This window comes from Cydia fagiglandana, chromosome 3, assembly GCF_963556715.1.
Source record: "Cydia fagiglandana chromosome 3, ilCydFagi1.1, whole genome shotgun sequence".
In the NCBI taxonomy this organism is placed as follows: Eukaryota; Metazoa; Arthropoda; class Insecta; order Lepidoptera; family Tortricidae; genus Cydia; species Cydia fagiglandana.
Genome location: NC_085934.1, coordinates 16,723,990 through 16,746,921, shown reverse-complemented (window position 1 = coordinate 16,746,921; position 22,932 = coordinate 16,723,990). Strand labels below are relative to the sequence as shown.

General features: G+C 38.1%; 2 protein-coding genes across 4 annotated transcripts; both read right to left on the bottom strand.

Moving 5' to 3' along the window:
- Nucleotides 1-837: 837 nt before the first annotated feature.
- Nucleotides 838-3,650, bottom strand: LOC134680291 (protein rolling stone-like). 2 transcript variants are annotated; one of them, XM_063539398.1, is made up of 4 exons: nucleotides 3,200-3,650; nucleotides 2,629-2,739; nucleotides 1,629-1,818; nucleotides 838-1,073 (listed from the first exon to the last, which is right to left on the bottom strand). In XM_063539398.1, the coding sequence occupies exons 1-4, from the start codon at nucleotides 3,510-3,512 to the stop codon at nucleotides 839-841; spliced, it is 849 nt and encodes a 282-aa protein (XP_063395468.1). In that variant the 5' UTR covers nucleotides 3,513-3,650; the 3' UTR covers nucleotide 838. The 2 variants fall into 2 exon arrangements, with proteins under 2 accessions (XP_063395468.1, XP_063395469.1); XM_063539399.1 differs by lacking the exon at nucleotides 2,629-2,739.
- A 467-nt stretch (nucleotides 3,651-4,117) lies between these two features.
- On the bottom strand, nucleotides 4,118-22,683 carry LOC134680288 (protein rolling stone-like). 2 transcript variants are annotated; one of them, XM_063539393.1, is made up of 4 exons: nucleotides 22,265-22,683; nucleotides 8,549-8,662; nucleotides 5,198-5,384; nucleotides 4,118-4,537 (listed from the first exon to the last, which is right to left on the bottom strand). In XM_063539393.1, exons 1-4 carry the CDS (start codon nucleotides 22,575-22,577, stop codon nucleotides 4,351-4,353), a joined length of 801 nt encoding a protein of 266 aa, XP_063395463.1. In that variant the 5' UTR covers nucleotides 22,578-22,683; the 3' UTR covers nucleotides 4,118-4,350. The 2 variants fall into 2 exon arrangements, with proteins under 2 accessions (XP_063395463.1, XP_063395464.1); XM_063539394.1 differs by lacking the exon at nucleotides 22,265-22,683 and adding an exon at nucleotides 9,520-10,066 and having other exon boundaries at nucleotides 4,124-4,537.
- Nucleotides 22,684-22,932: the final 249 nt, after the last annotated feature.

The window sequence follows — 22,932 nt, the reverse complement described above, 5'->3', positions numbered from 1 at the left end:
ACTCTTTGGATTATACTCGTATGTGTATTGTAGATAACACTAAGTGCATAAAGTAAACTTGTTTTAAGCTCCTTACGAGTATATACTCTACTCTTAGAGCATTTAATAAAGACTAAATGCTCTAAGCTCGCTCTAAGACTCTACTTTTGCTTATCTGTCAACCATCTGTCAACTTTTACCTTTCAAAAATCATTGTGGCAAGCTTCGAGCAACACCGGCTTCCGACATGTCGGGTGGCAAGTGTGGCAATATTTACAACAAGAAATAAAACAAGAAACAGTACGTCGTCTCTTAATTTTAATATATATTACGTTCACATGTTCTCTACAATAAAAATATTATACTTACATCCAACCTCAAATTGATTTGCAGCAAAGTCAAACACAGTCAAGTTCCTTTTCATCTCATCTTCATTACAAAAGTGCTGCTCACACGGGAACATCCCGACCACACAGCACTCCCATACATATATACCAGGGGTCTCCAAACTTCTTTAGCTGAGCTGAGGGCCATATATTGCGCCTCAGAAACTTTCGCGCGGGCCATCAACGGTGTCCGGTTGCTGCTGTTAGGAACAGTTCCACTCTTAATGAATGCTGAACCCCTGGAGCCTGGCTCCCGCGGGCCGAACAGTAAGCACTCGCTTTGGGGGTCCGCAGGCCGGATTGGAACACGTCGCAGGCCGTATTTTGCCCGCGGGTCGAGGTTTGGAGATCTCTGATATACAATGATTTTTGCATTGAATTTGCCTCTTTATGATTTACAGTTTACATTATAGTGTCATACTACACAGTTTTCACCGCTATGCAAAGTGATAATATCTATCATCGGATCGGATCTATGCATTTGAGGTCTGAATTTGACTTGGCCGTCGCCTTAGCGGTACCCCCTCCGCCCCATGCACTGTAACCGAGTCGTGGAACAACTTGGAAGCTAGCGCGTCTCGTGCGACGGCCAGCCCCATCACCACGAAGTGCAGCACCGCTAGTAGGAGCCCTGTCAACGCTACAAGGCCTATCGTCGTGCCTGGCGATGACCAATCCACTACGGAGTAAATCCATCTGTTGCCGCTCCTGGAATACAAATTAATCATTGCAAGGTGATGACTCTTTTATGTAATTAATTAAATGTAGTTGGTATGAACCTAGCAAGATTAAGAAAGCGTTAAAATTATTTTTTTAGGTTATTATTGATTTGCTTATTTATACACATTTCGTACTCTAAAAATATGCTCGGCACGGAGGAGACGCGCGCGAGGTACGTCTACACTGGCCGTTTTGTGCGCGACGAAATTGGCTAATGTCTGAAGGCCTGATAAATTCACCTACAATCGGGAGCTATCATAACGGTAAATCGTTGAGTTTAAATGTTTATCATACAATTAGTATAGAGTTATTCATTTTTACAATCATTATGCAGAGCTCAAATATCTTATAAAACGTGTCTTAACAAATTAATTATACAAATCAATAACTGTTTTTACACAAGCTCAGTTCTATATATGCTGAGAGCCTACCGCGAATCACGTTCGACGTCTTGCCTCTCTGTCACACTTACGTACGAAATTACAAGTGCGACACAGCGGCAACACGTCGAACGTGGTTCGCGGTAGGCCATCTGTTCCTTACGGATCAACTCCACCAGCAGCATAATAGATTGCGCTGAAGATCACGTAGAGAATGGCGAATTGTAGTGGTTGGTAGATGTGCCACATTCGCGATGGCTGCGAGGCACTGATGAGGAGCCCAAACATCACCAGAGAGTTCACGCCGTGAACAGAGACATCTAGGGCATGGTTCAACTCCTCTTCTTCGTGTACTGAAAAAAAAAAGATGCATTGATCGGATGCACAGACAAAAATATATCCTCCAGACTGAGCATAAGTGGCGCTACTCCCTCTGCCACGCATACGGTAATTTTACTCGACGTTTGAGCCGAAAGTGTCTTTGTGTGACGTCCGTGTCTTTGAACGGACCAATCACGGCACGGGACTTCGCTCACCTCGTTCCGCGCACCCCCGCATTTTTGGCATCATCGGTTGCATGAAATAATTGCTCTAAACTCGGTCTAGAGGATTCCTAGTCTATGATCGGATGTGACCGACTGGCAAATTTTACTCAACACGCATTAATTGCCTACTCACGTAGGTAGTTATTGCCTAGAGTAATTTGAAATTTAAAATTATAATATAAATACTTGGAAAATTTTATAGACACTCAACCAGGATAAATTAATATTATTGCTCTACCAACTGAGCCATATTTAATGCCTTTGGAAGCGTCGCAGATTTTTTTTTGTAAAACGTCTAGAGAAAATCACTAGTGACCAGATTAGTACTTACCTCGGAGTAATTAACAATGGAGCCGCCATTAACAGGCAATCCCCTCTGTCGAAAATAGGCGGCCAATGGTCAACCATATGTATGGACTGACGTTTATCTGACATGACGTACCTATACATTTGATGTGCCCCTCCCCCGCAAAAAACGGCAGACTACTTTGTACCGAAAATTTTAGACATGGCGTCTCCGTTGTTAATTACTCCGAGGTACTTACCTATTAGAATTTTACCGATATGCCTAGATTTTGACGCTCACCCCTACTATAAAATTATCAAGTAAAAACTTACATCCATAGAGTACAGTCCAGTAAAATATGGTGATGAGGAAGGCAAGGGGAATTGCCGAGTTGTAAAACACCCAGTAGATCTTCACGTACCATGGTAAAAGAAACTCGCCGCCTGCCAAAACAATATTAGCAAAGTCAAGTAATAAATAGTGAAAGAAACATTGCTATTGTTGTTGTTCAGGCACTATTGTTAGGTTTTAATTATTTACTTGGGTAATAATAGAACCATCATTTACTTTTCTGTACATGTGTTCATTTGTCTGTCATTTTCATTTGTCTACTCTCAATTGCTCAAAGGTTGACTGGAAGAGATCCCTTATAGGGATACGTTCGCCTTTGTACATTGTATACTTCCTTTAAATTGTATCTTAACCTGTCTTATGTACAATAAAGTGTTTACATACATACATACTATTGTTTCTTTTCAGCTGTTGTGGGAAGAAAAAACTAATTGACCCAAATATGAACATATGTACATCAAAACTATTAAAGAATAATAGGACAGTAAGTGGGGTCATACAGTTATTAAATTATTGTTTAAACTAATTAATTAAGAATATTAATTAACTTACTTATCGGTCCATAGAGATAGCAGCGCGCGGAGACAACAACTGCAAATCCAGTGGCTAATGTGTTTATCGTGAGACCCCAATGCGTCAGGTAAATGAACCAATAACCTGCTTTAGACGCCAATATATACAGAATTAGAGACGCGAGAACAACTCCAAGTGACACTAGAAATAGGAACGACCGCCAAATGAGAAGTGGGACCGCGGACCGAGTTGTTTGCCAAACACTGAGATAAAAGTCCGACGGTTTGGGATGGCCTAACACTAACATCTGCACTTTTGCCTCTTCCCTAAAATACTGTTTAATTGCACTCATTGTGGTGCCAAAAAATTAAGGTTACGCGATACTAACATACATTACGTGAAATATTCGGCACTCACTATCGTCTTATCTTTTACTACGAATCGATATGGTATCGCGTGTTATCGGGTTGACTCACTCTCAGAAATTAGTGCCAAACTGCCAAAGTAACACAGTGGTATCTTAGGCACCTATATCAAAGGTGCATAAGTGCTGAAGTTCACAAGGTTTTTTATACATATTAAGCAAAGCCATCTAGATAATATTTACAGCTGAATAATATGATTTATTTTATGTTTTCACGATTGCCTAAAACTATTGTAACTGTACATATAGGTTACTTTACCCAATACTATTTTTATATTAGCTATTATTGTAATTTAGGTGTGAGATTAGTTATGTTTTCTCGAGGGAAAAAATAACAGGAATTATATCAAAATTATCAAACAGTTTATTGCTTCTTCTCACCATTACATAAAAAAACAGTAAGTAAATCAATATATGACTCTTAAAAGATAAGAAATGCTTTCCTAATCGTGCATGATGTACTAAAATTAAAACACAAAACACAAGTCACAGTATATTTGACTGAATAACTGCATAGCGTCTTTAATTTAGTTAATCCGACCCTTATCCTAAACACCTCACCTACCTACTCAATTAATTAAATAATTTACTAGAGTTAGACCAAGAAAAGTCTGCAACGATTTTGATAGCACACGCAGTGCAAGTGTTATTTTAAACGTCAAACTTCTATGTACCTAATTATGACAAACAAATAACACTGCGTATGCTATCAACATCGCTGTAGACTTATTTTGGTCTAAATCTACACACTTTGCAAGTTTTACTTTCATCCAGAAACAGAGAAGGATCTGTCTTCCTTCCTATACCGCTGACTGAAGTGGTTCCTACACAGCGATAAGAGGGTGACCAGTCCGTGCAGTATAATGAGCCCGATGGCCACTCCCACGACCACCGCAACCGTGGGGCCCGGATTCGACCAATCCAGCATGGGATATACCCAGTGGTTCCCGTTCCTGGAAACGAAATTGGACAAAATAAATGATTTGGGTTAAACCAAGAAAAGTCTGCAACGATTTTGATAGCACACGCAGTGCAAGTGTCATTTTAAACGTCAAACACTTGTACTGCGTGTGCTATTAAAATCGTTGCAAACTTCTTTTGGTCTAATACGTCTAATGCTCTACATAGAGCTGAGGCTATTGAAATTAATAAATACTAGGCCATAAATATATACTTATATTAAAAGCTGAGCTGACGATAGAGATAATGGGTAACATCGAACAACTATAAAAAGTCGCAAGATTCAACCTTGCGTTGTGACCGCTAGGTTGCTAATAATAAGTGTTGGTATATAATTGTTGTTGGGGTTTCACTCTTAAGGCTCAGTGTGACTCGAAAACATGGCAGCAATATGGCAACTTTTTTGATACTTATGCTTCCGGTTTTTTATTGTTTTAGACCAAAAGGGTCTGCTGAGCTTTTATTCTAACTGCATGATATTGATATTTTATTGAAATCAAATTTTACAGCATTACAGCTAACACCAATGCACTGTAAAATTAAGTATCTAAGTAATAACAAATGCGATTAATAAGCTACCTATTGCATGTTTGGTTCGCAAAAACGTAAAAAATCTTTAAGAAGTTTATGAATTTGATGATGTGATGTCTTACGGATCAACTCCTCCAGCAAAGTAGTAAATCAGGTTGAATATAAGGTAGAATATGCCGAACGCCACCGCGTGGTGGAAATGCAGCAGACGAGTCGGGTGCCTCGCGGAGATCAAAAGCGCAAACATCATCACAGAGTTGATGGCGTGAGCAAATATATTCAGCGTCGCATCCAAGCCGGGTATATCAACTAGAAAAAAATGTTCAAAGTAGTTAAAGGTAAAGCAGGTTGTAAACAAAGAAGCGTCCCTCGAAAACAAAAGATTTCCAAGTGCAACTAGACACTAGATGGCGTTGTCACGCGAAAATTATAAAACTTATCTTATATTTTTATATTTTTTACATGGGTTTTAATTAAAAATGATAAAGTTTATTTCCGATTAAAAACTAATACTTAACAATATCATTAAAACTAACTATAAATTAAAGATTTAAAAACTAAACTAAAACTAAACTAAACTAAATTAATAAATTAACTCTAAATTAAAACTAAGCTAAATAAAGCCACAACCGAGAACTCAATCAAACAACCCGTCCCGCGCCCTTCCAGATGCAAAGGTGCCCATCACGCTCGCCGCGTTGCCACGCTGGACCGCGATAGACAGCCTCTGCATCAGGAATGACCCGGAACGAGGGTCATGACCTCCCTCCCTCAAACGTTGCCCCAATTCTCTCAAAAAAATTTTGGCCTCGGCACACCAACACCCGGACGTCTCCACTGCCAAAGGGACAAAAAGATATTTTGTCAGCAGGGCCGAGTACTTATCGCGCTTCCGAAGCGCCGCTAACTCAGCCGCCGCTCCTGCCGCCCGGACCGTCCGGCCCATGTGCGAGGCGGCAAACGTGCTGACACATGTGGCATCCCAAAGTAGACACTTACCCTTCTCCCATGGAATAAGTGTCAGCCCGTCAGGTCTTTTGCCATCGGACCGGCTCAGGCCTGGAGGTTCCAACATGCACGGCACATTCGCAGACAGAAGAGCCCTCCTCACAATGTCATTTAGGGCATGGTGGCGTGGAAACCTCCCCACACACCGACAACAACTCAACGCATGATGGCCGCTACTCTCAACCATAGTGCCGCAGATGCATATGTGAGGTTCGCAAACATCGCAGCCCAGGCGAAGAGCAACAGCCACCCGCATGGAGTTGTTGTCGAGAAGGGTACCCATGTGTGGAGAGGGAAGAGCATGCAACCATGCCCCAGCCTCAGGCCTAGACACTGCCAAAAGCCTAGCCTTGTCCGCACCAACAGCGCCTTCCAGTAGGCCATCAAAAACTCGCCTCACACCTATGTCATCCCATAACCGTTGACGGTCGAGTTTATCCGGCATCGGCACATTCGGGTTGAGAGTCCTCCAGGCAGCCACAGCATCAGACGCAGAAGGGATTGTCGGCCTGTCACCATTCACGGATAAAATTTTAGTGACTAGGCCCACAACTCCCTCTGACGATGCCAAGAACGCCGGTAGACTGACATCCCGTGCACGCCTTATGCCCAAACCACCGTTTCGTATGGGCAAGGACGCCAGAACCCACTGATCCGGATTGAGGGAGACATTCAGCAAACGCTCCACCGACTCCTTCAACACATAGTCGAAGGAGTCAATATGATGGTTTTAATTACATCAAACAAAATAACTTGCTCAATATTTATTTATTATACTTGAATATCTAGAACAATTCTTATTTTTTCCAAATATTGTTTTTTATGAAAGTTAACTCTTTATTAATTTACTGATGATCATCGATGTAGACTAATATTACCTAGCTTTAAAATAATCTCCAAAACAATTTTAAGAAACAAACAAAATTGTATTTTAAAAGTAGTCACACTACTACATACTCCGAAATAGATGTTAGCCCTCCAGTGAAGGCCGGATTTAAACCGGTGTTTTTATCTATCGCGGCTAACGCCATAAACCGTTAACCATGTCTTCACCTGTCCCAGTACCATCAGTATAACAAGGCATAATAATACTAAGTACCTGACGACCTGTCTAGCCTAGTGGGTACCGTGAATATATCCAACTTTGCCCGCTTTTTTCGAAAAAACACGAATTTCTCAAAAAAAATATACGACATCGTATGACTTTTTTTTTGCTCAGCACGTCCATTGTAATCAACCGCGTCAGTTTACTTGAAGGAAATTTTTTTTAATCCTGTTTTTATTCACTTTTTTTGGCGTTTTAGAGGGCGGGCAAAGATATCCGGGGTTGTGGCCAACATTGCCCACGTCAATTTGGTGCTGAAATACAGCTCTTATGATGATCATGTCTAAGAATCACAAAAAGTTTTTGGGAAATCCTACCATTCCCTGTTAATAACTTATCTATAAGTATATAAACTTTTGAATAAATCGGGTGGGCAATGTTGCCTACCCGTTCTTGCCCTTTTCCAAACAAGACTCACCTAAGCATTTTACAAAGGCTAGGGTTGTCACTTTAGAGAAAACCTGTTACAATAGTTTAATGGCCTAAAATATGAGTTTTGCTGTATTTTTCATGCGTAAAAAGGATAAAACTTCTAAATAAAGGATAATAAGACAAATCAAATACAGTATATAATTATAAACTTACTTTAGTGTACAAACATAACCTTCTTCTACTTGCGAAGTTGGGTAAATTTGTCAAAAGTGACAACCCTAAGCCGTTTTTGGTGGTGGGCAATGTTGGCATCCATAGGTCTGTAAATTACCGGATTACATTGCCCACCGCCAAAACTTTTGTGTCTTTAGGCCTTTTTAGATTAAACCTCAATGGACATAATCTATGCTTCATGTTTTTATAACTGAAACCCGGAAATATTTGTCAAAGGGTTCTAAATTTTTTTCTACATGCATTAATTTTTTAACAATTTTTTGCCCGCCGATATATAGGTACCCTATATTTAACAACTCGCTGAAAATTCCCAAGTCCAGTTGTGCATATGTTTGGTGTATAGTTATGTCACAAATTTAACCTATTTTCTGCTAAAAATAGCAGGGTGGCCATAAGTATTTTTAAATTTTTCTACATTAACGAATTTGCTTAAAATTGTCGTTTTGGGCAAAGTTTCCCCTGGTGGCAAAGTTGGCTATATTCACGGTAGTGATCCTGCCTGTGAAGCCGATGGTCCTGGGTTGAAATCCTGGTAAGGACATTTATTCGTGTGATAAGCACGGATATTTATTTTGTTCCTATATCATGGGTGTTTTCTATATATTTAAGTATTTATAAATATTTCTTTATTATATATTTCGCTGTCTAAGTACCAACAACACAAGCTTTATTGAGCTTACCGTGGGACTTAGTCAATTTGTGTAATAATGTCCTACAATAATCAATAATCAATTAATAGAAAAAAAATATTTACATGATCCACTGATGAAAGTCCAGTAAAATATGGTTATCATAAAAGCCACCGGCACAGTAGCATTGAAAAGGAACCAGTATACTTTTATGTACCACGGGAGACCAAAAGCACTATCTGAAAATGACAAGTTTTAAAAAAAATTGCAGAGTTTATTTCTATATTTTAAGAGGATAGTGGAGGACGGTGTCTCCATACAAAGGTATATGTTATTTTTTTGTATCTTCATTGTCTCTGACCAGGAATATATGATCACGCGCAATGTTGCGGAATTTAACTGAAACTAATTTGTCATAATTATTATTTATGTTACGGAACTGTTACGGTACCCTATACATGAGAATAACAGCGCCCTCCTGAGAATCTTCATACATTACGGTCAGGTTTTATATAAATATTAATCACAACTATGCTCCTTCAGTTAGAGAGGAAGTTATTAGGGACTACGTTTGTATGAAAAGGCGTCCACTATCCTCGTAAAATTCATACTAATTTATCCATGGCAGCTTGCATAAAATAAAATAAAAACTAAGAATTCATGGTTGTCAGTCAAAGTGGAGTCTGTTCGGAAAGAGAAGAGTCGTGGAATGTATGGGGGCCAATACATTCCACGTCCCTTCTGTTTTCGCACAGACTCTAAGTATTAAACCTGTAACGAGTTATGAGCATAGGTATTGTTCTAGTGTTAGGTGTGATTATGATTAAGCTTGTCGTGACATCGAAGATATGTTATGCAAATTTTACAAGCAAACAATGTTCAAATAATCAAGAATAAATCGTTACAACATCTCGTTGTCACGTTTTTGTAATATTAACTGTAAACGTATTGTTTACTCTAAACAGACCTTTTTCTGTAATATTAAATGATACAATTTGTAATTAAATAACTAACTAGTTGCAAACTAAGAAGTAAATAAATATGACCAATTGACTATTTTATTATTTATTTTATAAAATCAAATATTCTTACTCACCTATAGGACCACCCAAGTAAACTTTAAGAGATATTCCAAACGCAAATATTGAAGTTAGGGCATTAGCAAAAATGCCCCAGTGCGTCAGATAGATCCACCAGAATCCGTGGTTAGTCAACCAACCAGCCAACACAACCCAGGACGCTATCACTATAGCCACATTCCCGGCACACGAAATTGCTCGCAAACACAACACAGGCACACACGATCGGTTTTTCTGCCAGCATCCCAAATAAAAATCAGGAGTGATATCATGTTCCAAGTTGAAATTTGACGCTTGTAACTCTTTTTGGAAATATTTTTTCACGCCCATTTTTATTTTATATAGGTTTAGGCGACAGGCGCCGCCGCACTCACGTAGAAAATACTTTATAATGATATCTGCGATACGTTTTTGCGCTTGTCAGCGATCGAATCATCGCATTGTTGTTGCTGTCTCATGTTCGAAGGGTGATACAGTTCGAGCGCTTATCAGATAATGTGATAAAATCAGGTATTTGAATAACAATTTCCTTTAAAACGATTTAGCACTGATTCAGAATTTTGGTATCTATGTAGACTCGCCGCAATACCTACGTTCGTTAATATCAGCGCTGTTTAGCCATTTATGTGTCATTATTCAAGTCGAAATTAATACTTTCATCGGTAAAATATCTTATTTTGTCTAATTTTCCAAAGAATGAAAGCTATATACTATATGAGTTTACACTCTCTACAACCCTCTAACATCTTGGCAAATTTTCCTATTGGTCTCAAATCTCAAACACGATACTGATATAATTAAATGTATTTTTGGTCTCTCTCATTCACGCTTGCCCTTAATTGCCAACCAAGTTAAAAATATTAATCGTACTTCATAATAGTACATATTTTATCAGTTATTACACATACACAACTAGACATGGTAGAAAATAATTCTTTTGATAAGTCTCACTTTTAATGATTAACTTTCAAAGAGTTCTTCAAACGACATTGGCAAGGTAAACAGGTGAGGAAAAACGAGTGGTAGGTATTTGAAATACTTACCTATTGTTTTCCTATCATTGAAAATTTTCCTACTAGTTCTTTTAAAACAAGAGGTAACACTAATACGCGTGTGAATCAGATGCTTCCGGCTAAATAATGCTATAAAAATCGTCTTACTGATAATAAAATTCCCAGTGAAATGATGGTGATGAATAATGAATGATGATGGTAATGACGAAGTGGAACTTTTTTGTCTACCAGCTAAACATTATTGCCGTTATTCAAAAACGTCTGTTTACTCTCAAATTCTGTTCATAATAGTTTGTACCTCTCTTTTTATTTTAGGAGTTGTATTTGTTGTAACAATATAAAATATAGTACTTAGTAGTTTTCTAAGTTTTAAAATTATATTATACCTACCTAATCAGCGTATTTATGAAGCAGCTACCAAATCCTTTAATTATTCTATGTACGCGGAAAAGATTAGGCTATGAAAAAATTACGTGATGATATATTAACACTTTATCAGGTTACGTTTTATCTAACACACACATACCTACGTATTGAAATTCACAATGACGCTCAGATTTGTCAAATCTATCCTTTATTAGTATAACATTACGAACCAGAGGGGCTACCGCGAAAACCGAAATTCGCAAATTGCGGGGATCTTTCTCTTTTACTCCAATGAAGGCGTAATTAGAGTGACAGAGAAAGATGCCCGCAATTTGCGAAATTCGATTTTCGCGGTTATAGCCCTGAGCACGCGTCGTGAATGAACCCGATCTATAGGTGTGAATTTTATTGATAGAAGAACATCATTTAAATAAATTGTAACAACTTGTAACCTATAACTTAGTTGAAATCAAATTCTTAAGTTCTTAAAACATTTTTTTATTTGTGTAGTATGTATTTAAAAAATACTACCTATCCTTTAATTCATACAAAATATAGCATTAATTATATTGTACAGTCGCAAAATAAATAAAAGGTAATTGAGCTCACATTACATTATAAAAGTTAAGGTGATTCGCTTTCCATACAAAAAACAATAGCGTTATATTAAGTAATTATATTTCGAGATTTCTGTATGAAACAAAGCTTATCAATTAAGCGCAAATAAACATTAGAAAGTAGACAGATGCGCACATATTTATGTAGTATGTAATTACATAATATTTTATAACGCAATTGTTTTTTGTATGGAAAGCGAATTATATTATAAAAATCGCATCATTTAATGAAAATGAGACCACATGATTTGTAAAACATAAAACCTTCGGTCTCATTCTTATTTATTTTTTTAAATAAGAGTTCATAATTGTTTAGTAGTAGACGTAGTAGTGCATGCAATTTCCATTCACTCATCATTTGTTCCCTTTAACTTAATATAAAGTGCGTGACCTATACTTATCCAAAACAAAGTATGAAACAATCATCTTGTCAAATTTACCGCACTTCTATTTAATCCGATAATACTTTTGCTGCATTTGCGTGCAATGGACAAACTTAGCTGACAGCTTTTAATCGCCAATTCGCCAGCAAAAGTCTAAAATCACAGTAGGCTTTAATAATTATATCACAGTCTTTAGTGCTCATGGTCATATCCTAAACCTAATAATTTATTTTTAACTTTTAACATAGACAAGGGAATAAAGTTATAAAGAAATGCGAAATATAGTGACCGCAAAATTTACAGTTTAAATAGATTTGTAGTAGGTAGCTCTATTGTATACGTCAGCGTTTAACAGAGAGCCTAGCCAAGATGACAATAGCACACCGACAAAAGCCAAATGGAAAGAAAGAATGTATCGGGATGACAGATACTACAAAAAGTCACGTGACTATTTCCATAAATTAGGTATTCATGTTTCGACTGGTGTTTTCTTTCAATAATCGATATATTGGCTAGCTCCCCGGTCACCGCATAATGTACGGGGCTGTACAGTACCACGCCAACTATTTCAGCAGTCTAATTTCTTGCCACAATACTTTCCACTTTTCAACATTTTCGCGTCTGAGTATAATCCTTTGTCTATGTTCATATTGTTTATAACTATCTAATGGCAATGAACGTAGCGTATAATAAACAACTTTGATTGTTAATTTAATTATTAACGCATTCACTGCCACCGACGCATATATGCGTCACCGTGACATTCACCCTGTGCCTTTGAGGCACAGACGCGTTCAGAATATATAGTGACAGCAAAGTGCGGCACCTGGTGAATGTCCAGGAAAAGATGGTGGCAGTGAATGCGTTAAATATCATAAACTGATACTATAAGATATGATAAGAGTCCAGGGGATCAACTACAATAGTCAATTCTACGACACGTAGTATGTGTATGGCAAAATGTATGTATATACATAATAACATAACTTTTGAATACTACAATTGGAAAATTAGTTAAGAAGTTATTAACAGCTGAATAATATGATTTATTTTATGTCTTCACGATTGCCTAAAACTATATTTAACGTTACATATAGGTAACGTTAAATATAGTAATAATATATTTATGGTAATATTGTATTATAATTGGGTCGCTTAACTTCAAACTCGGGTAAATCCATTCGACCCTCTCAGCAAATATCTACCCTATTACCTTTCCTTAACACCAAAATCGCGTAATCTGACAGATGGATTTACCCGAGTTTGAATTTAAGCGACTCAATTGAGGTGTGACATTATGTTTTCTCAAGGAAAAAAACAATAGGTACCTTATAGGTATATTTATATCAAATAGTTTATTGCTTCTTTTCATCATCAAAACAAGACATCAATTCATGACTCTAAAAAAATAAAAAATGCTTTGCTAATCGTGCATGTACAGTCGAAAGTTTTAATTTATGACCCATTTTGTACCTTGTCACAGTGACAATTAATTAGAGATGCACCGGATATCCGGTTACTATCCGGTATCCGGCCTATCCGGCCATTATTTTACTATCCGACCGGATACCGGATAGTGACCTACTATCCGGCCGGATACCGGATAGTAACAATGCTTGAATTTGGAGTAAGCAAATTGGATATAAGAAACAGACACGGTCATAATCGTACTTGTTTATTATTTTAAAACAATTTAATCATTCCACTGACTTGCACGCGCACTCATTTCGAACCTAGAAATGAGTCCGCGCGAACGTTTACTAGGAAACAGGTCAAACCTGCAGAATGCGCACCTGAAAAACCGAAATGTAGGTATAGTTCCGCTGGCCGAATATTCGGCGGCCGGATACCGGATATTCGGCCGATGGTCAGGCCGAATATCCGGTATCCGGTATCCGGCCAAACCACTATCCGTTGCATCTCTACAATTAATAGTATGAGGTCTACAGCGATCGACTTTCATATTGATAAGTCACTGTGACAAGGTACGAAATGGGTCATAAATTAATACTTTCGACCGTACTTAAATAAAAACACAAGTCATACTTATATAATAGTAAAAGTCACTTATAAATTGATCTGTGATCCCTAAACACACATATGACGACATTGACGACTTACTTCTAAATCTATTTATCTCTTATTATAGAAATATCACCAATTTTGACAAAGAAAATCGGAGCTTACTACATAAACTGTCCTCTGTCAGCACAATCTTTTGTATCAGTTAATTTGAAAGTACATTTTTATCTTAGTCAAGACAAAGTTGCTTTTCCGTCATAGAACTTGACAAACCTTAGGTTGGAGATCACATATTTTACCCATTAATTTGAAGTCACCATTTGCCAGCATTTGTCTTTGAAATACTGTACCTACTATCAGCATCATATAGGAAAATTATGACAACTAAAGCAGCATAACATATTGCATCTAACACACCTTGGTTAAAAAAAGAATAAATGTAAGTAACGATGTTGTGGACCATTTTAACTGTCACTATCAATTTTACTGAATAAAAATGCATAGTGTATTTAATTTCACTAATCCGACCCTTATCCTAAACACCTACTCAATTAATTTAATAAATAAATTACTCAACACTGCAAGTTTTATTACTTTCATCCAGAAACAGAGAAGGATCTGTCTTCCTTCCTAAACCGCTGACTGAAGTTGTTCCTACACAGCGATAAGAGGGTGACCAGTCCGTGCAGTATAATGATCCCCATGGCGACTCCCACGACCACCGCGACCGTGGGGCCCGGATTTGACCAATCCAGCATGGGATATACCCAGTGGTTCCCTCTCCTGGAAACGAAATTGGACAAAATAAGTGACGAATGCTCTACATAGGGATGACTATTTACTGCTTATGAATCCTTTTTTATAATAAAAGTTTTTTAAGTAAATAATCAACACTTTGACGTGCAATGCAAGCGACCTTTGAAGTTAATGGAGTAGGGCCTACCGCGAACTACGTTCGACGTGTTGCCTCTCTATCGTACGTAAGTGTGACAGGGAGGCAACACGTCGAATGTGGTTCGCGGTAGGCCCTCTGTGCGTAAAGAGAAGAGTCGTGGAATGTAAGGGAGCCCACACATCCGCACAGACTAAAAGTCCTTTTCTTCCTTTCTTTGAAATAAATGAAATAATTCCATTGAAATTAATGAATCTTAGGCCACGGAATAGTATAAAATATAGAAGCTGAGCTGACGATAGAGATAATGCTAACACTTCAAATCTCTTGCATCGAACAACTATAAAAAGTCGCATGATTCAACCTTGCGTTGTGACCGCTAGGGTGCTAATAATAAGTATTGGTAGAATTTATTGTTGCTAACCTTTTGGACGCCAATTACCGATATATCCGCACCGCAGGTCAACGCCAAAGACTGATTAATCGGTCACAGACCACAGAGCAACATAGACCTAAGTGCATATGCATAAAGTTCAATTTCAGTTTTGACACTTCGGTGACGTGGTGTCCGCGTGACAGCTTTTGTATTTGACACGGCGTCGAAAAGGTTAACTGTATGGGATGTGGAAAAATATATAATCACCCAATCCTTCAAATCAATTTGACTCTTGAGGCCCAGTGTGACTCGAAAACATGGCAGCGATATAGCAACTTTTGTAATACTTATGCTACAGTTTTTTTATTGTTTTAGACCAAAAGGGTCTGCTGGACTTTTATTGTAACTGCATGATGCGATGTCTTACGGATCAACTCCACCAGCAAAGTAGTAAATCAGGTTGAACATTAGGTAGAATATGCCGAACGCTACCGCGTGGTGGAAGTGCAGCATACGGGTCGGGTGCCTCGCGGAGATCAATAGCGCAAACATCATCACAGAGTTGATGCCGTGAGCAAATATATCCAGCGTCGCATCCAACCCGGGTATATCAGCTAGAAAAAAATGTTCAAAGTACTATCTAGAATAATTCTTATTCTTTCCAAATATTGGTTTCTATGAAAGTTAACTCTTTACTAATTTACTGATAGTCATTGATGTAGACCAATATTATCTAGCTTTAAATTATGCTCCAAAACAATTTTAAGAAACAAATTAAAATTGTATTTTAAAAGTAGTCACAGTGTTTTTACCTATCGCGACTAACGCCATAAACGTCTAATCCCAGCCACGCGGCGGAAACTGTCTCCACCTGTAGAAATAATAATATTTACTACCTGACGACCTGTCTAGCCTAGTGGGCAGTGATCGTGCCTGTGAAGCCGATGGTCCTGGGTTGAAATCCTGGTAAGGGCATTTATTCGTGTGATGAGCACGGATATTTGTTCCTGTATTATGGGTGTTTTCTATGTATTTAAGTATTTATTATTATTAATTATATAAGTACATATAACGTTGTCTAAGTACCCACAACACAAGCTTTATTGAGCTTACCGTGGGACTTAGTCAATTTGTGTAATAATGTCCAATAATAATCAATTAATTAATAATACTAATAATACTTATACAAAAAAATATTTACATGATCCGCCACTGATGAAAGTCCAGTAAAATATGGTTATCATAAAAGCCATCGGCACACTAGCATTTAAAAGGAACCTATTGAATATATCTAAGCATATAACAAAACGCAATGCATGACAGTGACAGCTAATGTCACTTGATACATAATTGTAATATTGCTATCTCTCTCTTCCCCTTTTCCTAATGGCCGTCCTGCCGAATACTGTAGTTGTGCGCGATTTAATTGTATTGATTAATATTAAGCAAATCCTGACATGCAAACAGTGTATTTATTATTGAAATAAACGCCCTGCATTTGTACAACATAAAGTGCGGTTTATTTCCAACAAATTCCTTCAGACCAGCCCAAGTGTGCAGTCACCAATCTCCACGCCGATGCTGCGCTGGTCCACCGCGACCTTTTCAATAGGTTCTGCGCCCAGATTAGAACCTTGGTGTCAATTGGAGGACAGGATTATCGCGCCCACTACTCTCTATCCTACTTTGAAGAATGACTGACGAAAATGCTTTGCCAGCGGAGGACGGAGCCGGCGCGGCCAACGTGGCGCCGCCTCCCGCTGTTTCGGCTGTCCCCACGACGGGCTCGGCATCTTTTGTGCACCATATGGAGAAGCTACAAGGACAAGCAAACTTCCATTCTTGGAAATTCGCGATCAAAATGGCATTGATTTTGGAAGGTTTATGGGACTGTGTGACCGGTGTAGTGACGGACGCTGCACGCGACCAAAGGGCGCTGGCGCGCATTGCACTTAGTCTGCACCCATCTCTATATCAATATGTTACCAGCTGCACGAGTGCCAAGCATGCGTGGGATAATCTGAGAAATATATTTGAAGACAGAGGGCTTTATCGTCGAATTGTTTTGCTACGTGAACTACACAAGGCCAGCTACGCCGATCACGCCGGTATGAACGCGTATATCGATCATACTATGAAATTAGTACAACAACTGGCGGATATCGGAAAAACAATTGAAGATAGTGAAGTGGCAGAACTGCTTTTAAGCGGGTTACCTCAAGAGTTTGACTCGCTTGTTTCAAACATGTCTACAGCCTGCCTAACATCGACTATATCTAGTGAGTTTGTACGAGCCAGGCTGATGCAGGAAGAGTCTAGGAAGCTAGCGACATGTTCATCTGAGACTGCTTTTGTTTCCAAAGTACAGTTCAAAGCAAAGAAGAACTTTAAGTGTACTTATTGTCACAAGGAGGGACACGTCAAATCCAAGTGCTTCAAACTGAAGAGAGACAAGAAGCAGAAAGAGGATCCCATGCCAGCCGCGTTCCTGGTCTCCCAGCAAGACGTTTACATAGATTCCGGATCAAGCTGCCATTTGTTTAATGATAAAAACTGTTTTAATTCTATAAAGAAAGGACAATCTTCAGTGGCAGTGGCTAATAATAGCAAAGTGCTGTGTGAAGGCACCGGCGATGTTAAAATAAGGACATTAGACAAGGTACTTACTTTGAATAATACTTTATATGTGCCCCAACTGTCTTGTAATTTAGTCTCAGTCAGTAAACTTATAAAATCAGGTTGTGATAGAGTGGTGTTTAACTCGGGAGGTTGTTTTGCATATGACAAGAATGATAATTTAGTCTGTTCTGCTAGTGAAATTAATGGGATCTATAAATTAAATGAGTTAGACAAAGGAATGCACAAACAGGAGCACTCTTTGTTCCTGCAGGATAGGCAGGACTCACCGAGTGCCACAGTTGTTGCTCAGCGGTCTGATATGTCACGATGGCATTCTAGGCTTTGTCATATCGGCTCTGGAGGTATGTACGCCCTTAGGGATAGACTTGCATGTGGTGTTATGTTCCAGAATGGCGAAACACTTGAAGAGTGTGTACCGTGCCTTGAGGGGAAGATGGCGAAGACACCATTTCCCAAAGGTGGTGGAACGCGTGCAACTAGACCCTTGGAGCTTGTACACTCCGATGTGGTCGGTCCTATGCCAGTGAGCAGCTTGGGTGGTGCAAACTTTGCTGTCACCTTCACAGATGACTACTCGAGGAAATCCTACTGCTACTTAATGAAACATAAGTCAGAGGTATGTGACCATTTTATTTACTTTAAAAATTTTGTAGAAAAGCAGACAGGTTTATCTATTCTTTGTTTACGCTCGGACAATGGAAAAGAGTATGTAAATAGTAGACTTTCTAGTTATTTAAAGAAAGAAGGGATTGCTCACCAGCTAACCGTTCCTTACTGCCCCGAACAGAACTCCGTGGCGGAGAGACTCAATTTAACTTTGTTCAATAAAGTAAGGTGTATGTTGCAGGAGGCAGGCCTAGCTCAATGTTTTTGGGGAGAAGCGCTAATGGTAGCGACTTATGTCAAAAATAGGTCTCCCACTGTTGCATTGAATGGCCGTATACCTGAGGAAGTGTGGACCGGGTCCAAGGTGGACCTTAGTCACCTCAGGGTTTTTGGTTGCAAGGCTTATGCTCTGGTTCCAAGTGTCAAGCGCAAGAAGCTAGATGCTAGGAGTAAAGAATACATTTTTGTGGGTTATTCTGAGACCACAAAGGGTTATAGGCTGGCAGATCCCTCAGATCCTAGGAAAGTCATTTTATCTCGTGATGTGAAGTTTTTGGAGGACAAGTTTTTTACTCCACAACATTCAAACAATGTACCTGATAGTAATAGCTATGATAATAATGGAATGATTAATTTATATAATGATGAGTTAAATATAAATTCCAATAATAATTTGAATGTTGATAATGATAATTTTACTCATGGATTAGAGAATAATGAATTGAATAATTCAAATTTTAATAATGACATTTCAAATGAGGTCATGGAAAATAATGAATTAAATAAAAGTAATGAAAATGTTGGCGAAAATAATAACAGTCATGTTTTGAGCGATGAGGGTAATAGGTCTGATTTTACAGATGAATGGAACACTGGCAGTGACCAGGAGTCCTCCGATGACTGCTCGGCGGGTGCAGCGGGTGAAGATCCTGTAACGCCACCTCGCACGGCTTCATCTAGAGGCGAAGGGTTAGCTGCGGAGTCCAGGCCTGTACGTAGTACTAGGGCAGTACCTCCAAAACGGTATGAGGATTATGATTTGTCTATGCTCGCTCAAACTGTACTTGAAGATGAACCACAGTCTTATGATGAGGCAATGGCCAGCCGTCATCGTGACGAGTGGTTACACTCAATGAAAAGTGAGTACAACTCTTTAATAAATAACAATGTCTGGACACTAGTAGATAGGCCCAAGAATAGAAATGTTATTAAATGTAAATGGGTTTATCGAGTCAAATGTGACTCTGCAGGAAACTTTCAAAAATATAAAGCTCGTTTAGTCGCGAGGGGATTTACACAGAAGTATGGTATCGACTACACTGATACTTTCTCCCCAGTTGTACGTCACTCTACAATGCGTCTTTTGTTTTCTCTAGCTAACGAGTATGATCTCAATATTGATCATATAGATGTAGACACGGCTTTCTTAAATGGTGAACTTAACGAAACCATATACATGGAACAACCAGAGGGTTTCCATGATGATAAAAATAAAGATAAAGTGTGCCTGTTACAAAGGAGCATCTACGGCCTTAAACAAGCCAGTAGAATGTGGTATTGTAAAGTTCACGATTTATTAACTAAAAACAATTTTAAGCAAAGTAAATGCGAGCCATGTGTTTATTATTTTAAGTCTGACAAGGAGTTCATAGTCATTTCTTTGTATGTAGATGATTTTTATATTCTGTATAGAAAAGATAGCTCACAAATTAAAAATTTATTAAATTTGTTAGAAAATGAGTTCAGTATTAAAAACTTAGGTCCTATACAGAATTATCTAGGTATTAGAGTAACTCGAGACAGACAGAAAGGCATCCTTAAGTTGGATCAGTCTGTTTACATTAAAAAGGTACTTCAAAGGTTTGGTATGTCAGAATGTAAACCAGTTTCGACTCCCATGCAGACAGGGTTAAAGTTGTGTAATTCTGATAAACCATTGAATGATGAAACTTACAATTACAGACAATTGCTGGGATGTTTAATGTATCTTTCTGTCTGCACAAGACCTGACATAGCCTATGCGTGTAGTCAGTTGAGCCAATATAATAACTGTTTTGGCTTAACTCATTGGTTAGCTGCCAAAAGAATTTTAAGGTATTTAGCAGGTACAATTGATTATAGTTTACTGTTTGTAAAAAGTAGCCAATTGAATTTAAGTGCATATGCCGATGCAGATTTTGCCAATGATCATAATGACCGCAGGTCATACACAGGTTTTGCTATCAAACTTGGCGGAAATATTGTTCACTAGGAGGCCAGAAAACAGAAATGTGTTGCCCTTTCGAGTTGCGAAAGTGAGTACCTAGCTCTATGTGATGTAACTAAAGATTTGTGTTTCATAAGAAGTTTTCTATCTGAAATTTTCATAGACTTAAAGTTACATTCTGTTTGTGTTTATAATGACAACCAAAGTGCGCAAAAATTGTTAGCTACGAAAGAATATTGTCACAAGCGCACAAAACACATAGATATAAAATACCACTTTATTAAAGACTTGGTAGAGACAAATTTTATCATTATAAAATATTTAAATACAGAAAAAATGTTCGCAGATGTCCTTACCAAGCCTCTAAGCAAATGTAAGCATGTTGAATTTATGCATGAACTCCACGTCAGAAATAAGTATCCATAAGGTATAGTTTTAAGTGTATCTGTACCTAATATTAATATTAAGGGAAATTTTTTTGTTATGTGCTTAAGGGGAAGTATTGAATATATCTAAGCATATAACAAAACGCAATGCATGACAGTGACAGCTAATGTCACTTGATACATAATTGTAATATTGCTATCTCTCTCTTCCCCTTTTCCTAATGGCCGTCCTGCCGAATACTGTAGTTGTGCGCGATTTAATTGTATTGATTAATATTAAGCAAATCCTGACATGCAAACAGTGTATTTATTATTGAAATAAACGCCCTGCATTTGTACAACATAAAGTGCGGTTTATTTCCAACAAATTCCTTCAGACCAGCCCAAGTGTGCAGTCACCAATCTCCACGCCGATGCTGCGCTGGTCCACCGCGACCTTTTCAATAGAACCAGTATACTTTTATGTACCACGGGAGACCAAAAGCACTATCTGAAAATGACAAGTTTTACAATTTTTTGCAGACTTTATTACAATATTTTAAGAGGATAGTGGAGGCCGGTTTCTCCATAGGTACCTACAAAGGTATATGTTATTCTTTTTGTATCTTCATTGTCTCTGATCAGGAATATATGATCACGCGCCATGTTGCGGAATTTAACTGAAACTATTTTTTTATATTATACGGAACTGTCACCCTATACATGAGAATAACCAGCGCCCTCTTGAGAATGATCATATAATACGGTCAGGTTTTATATAAATATTAACCACAGCTATACTCCTTCAGTTAGAGAGGGAACTATTAGGGACTACGTTTGTATGAAAAGGCGTCCACTATCCTCGTAAAATTGATACTAATTTGTCCATGGCAGCTAGCATAAATTAAAATAAAAACTAAGAATTCATGGTTATTAACATGAAAGTATTATATGTACTTGTAACGAGTTATGAGTTATGAGCATAGGTACCTATTGTGAGCTAGTGTTAGGTGTGATTGATTATGGGTAACATCGACGTAAAGATGTTATGCAAATTTTACAAGCAAACAATATTCAAAGAATCAAGAATAAATCGTTACAACACTTTCGTTGTCACATTTTTGTAAGATTAAATGTATCGATTGCTCTAAACAGACCTTTTTCTGTAATAGGTTTTAAATAAATGGTACAATTTGTAATTATATAACTAACTAGTTACAAACTAAGAAGTATATACATATAACCACCTATTTTTAAATGAAACATTTTTACTCACCTATAGGACCACCCAAGTAAACTTTAAGAGATATTGCAAACGCAAATATCGAAGTTAAGGCATTAGCAAAAATGCCCCAGTGCGTCAGATAGATCCACCAGTATCCGTGGCTAGTCAACCAACCAGCCAGCACAACCCAGGACGCTATCACTATAGCTATATTCCCGGCATACAAAATTGCTCGCAAACACAACAGAGGCACACAAGATCGATTTTTCTGCCAGCACCCTAAATAAAAATCAGGAGTATAATCATGTTCCAAGTTGAAATTCGACGCTTGAAACTCTTTTTGGAAATATTTTTTCACGCCCATTTTTATTTTATATAGGGGCCGCCGCGCCGCACTCACGTAGGAAATACTTTGTAATGATATCTGCGATAAGTTTTTGCGCTTGTCAGCGATCGAATCATTGCATCGTTGTTTCTGTTTCATGCTCGAAGGGTTTGAGTGCTTGTCAGATAATGTGATAAAATCAGGCATTTACCTACGTTCGTTCACATCAGACCTGTTTACCTACCCCTTCATGTGTCCGTAGTTCCATCGGTAAAATATGTTATTTTGTCTATTTTTCCAAAGAATGAAAGCTGATTATTATTATAGAATAATTAAAGGATTTGCGTACTGAAAACGATGAAAAAATTGCGTGATGATATATTATCACTTTATC

What these genes read in the sequence shown, in the direction of transcription:
- LOC134680291 (XM_063539398.1), bottom strand. Translation starts at nt 3,512, where the DNA reads ATGAGTGCAATTAAACAGTATTTTAGGGAAGAGGCAAAAGTGCAGATG. An exon ending in CTGGACTGTACTCTATGGAT is followed by an intron (nt 1,819 to 2,628) that starts GTAAGTTTTTAC and finishes TTTTTTTTTCAG; the next exon opens with TACACGAAGAAGAGGAGTTG. An exon ending in GCTGCTGGTGGAGTTGATCC is followed by an intron (nt 1,074 to 1,628) that starts GTAAGGAACAGA and finishes TTTGTATTCCAG; the next exon opens with GAGCGGCAACAGATGGATTT.
- LOC134680288 (XM_063539393.1), bottom strand. Translation starts at nt 22,577, where the DNA reads ATGGGCGTGAAAAAATATTTCCAAAAAGAGTTTCAAGCGTCGAATTTC. An exon ending in TTACTTGGGTGGTCCTATAG is followed by an intron (nt 8,663 to 22,264) that starts GTGAGTAAAAAT and finishes TGTCATTTTCAG; the next exon opens with ATAGTGCTTTTGGTCTCCCG. An exon ending in TTTGCTGGAGGAGTTGATCC is followed by an intron (nt 4,538 to 5,197) that starts GTAAGACATCAC and finishes TTTCGTTTCCAG; the next exon opens with GAACGGGAACCACTGGGTAT.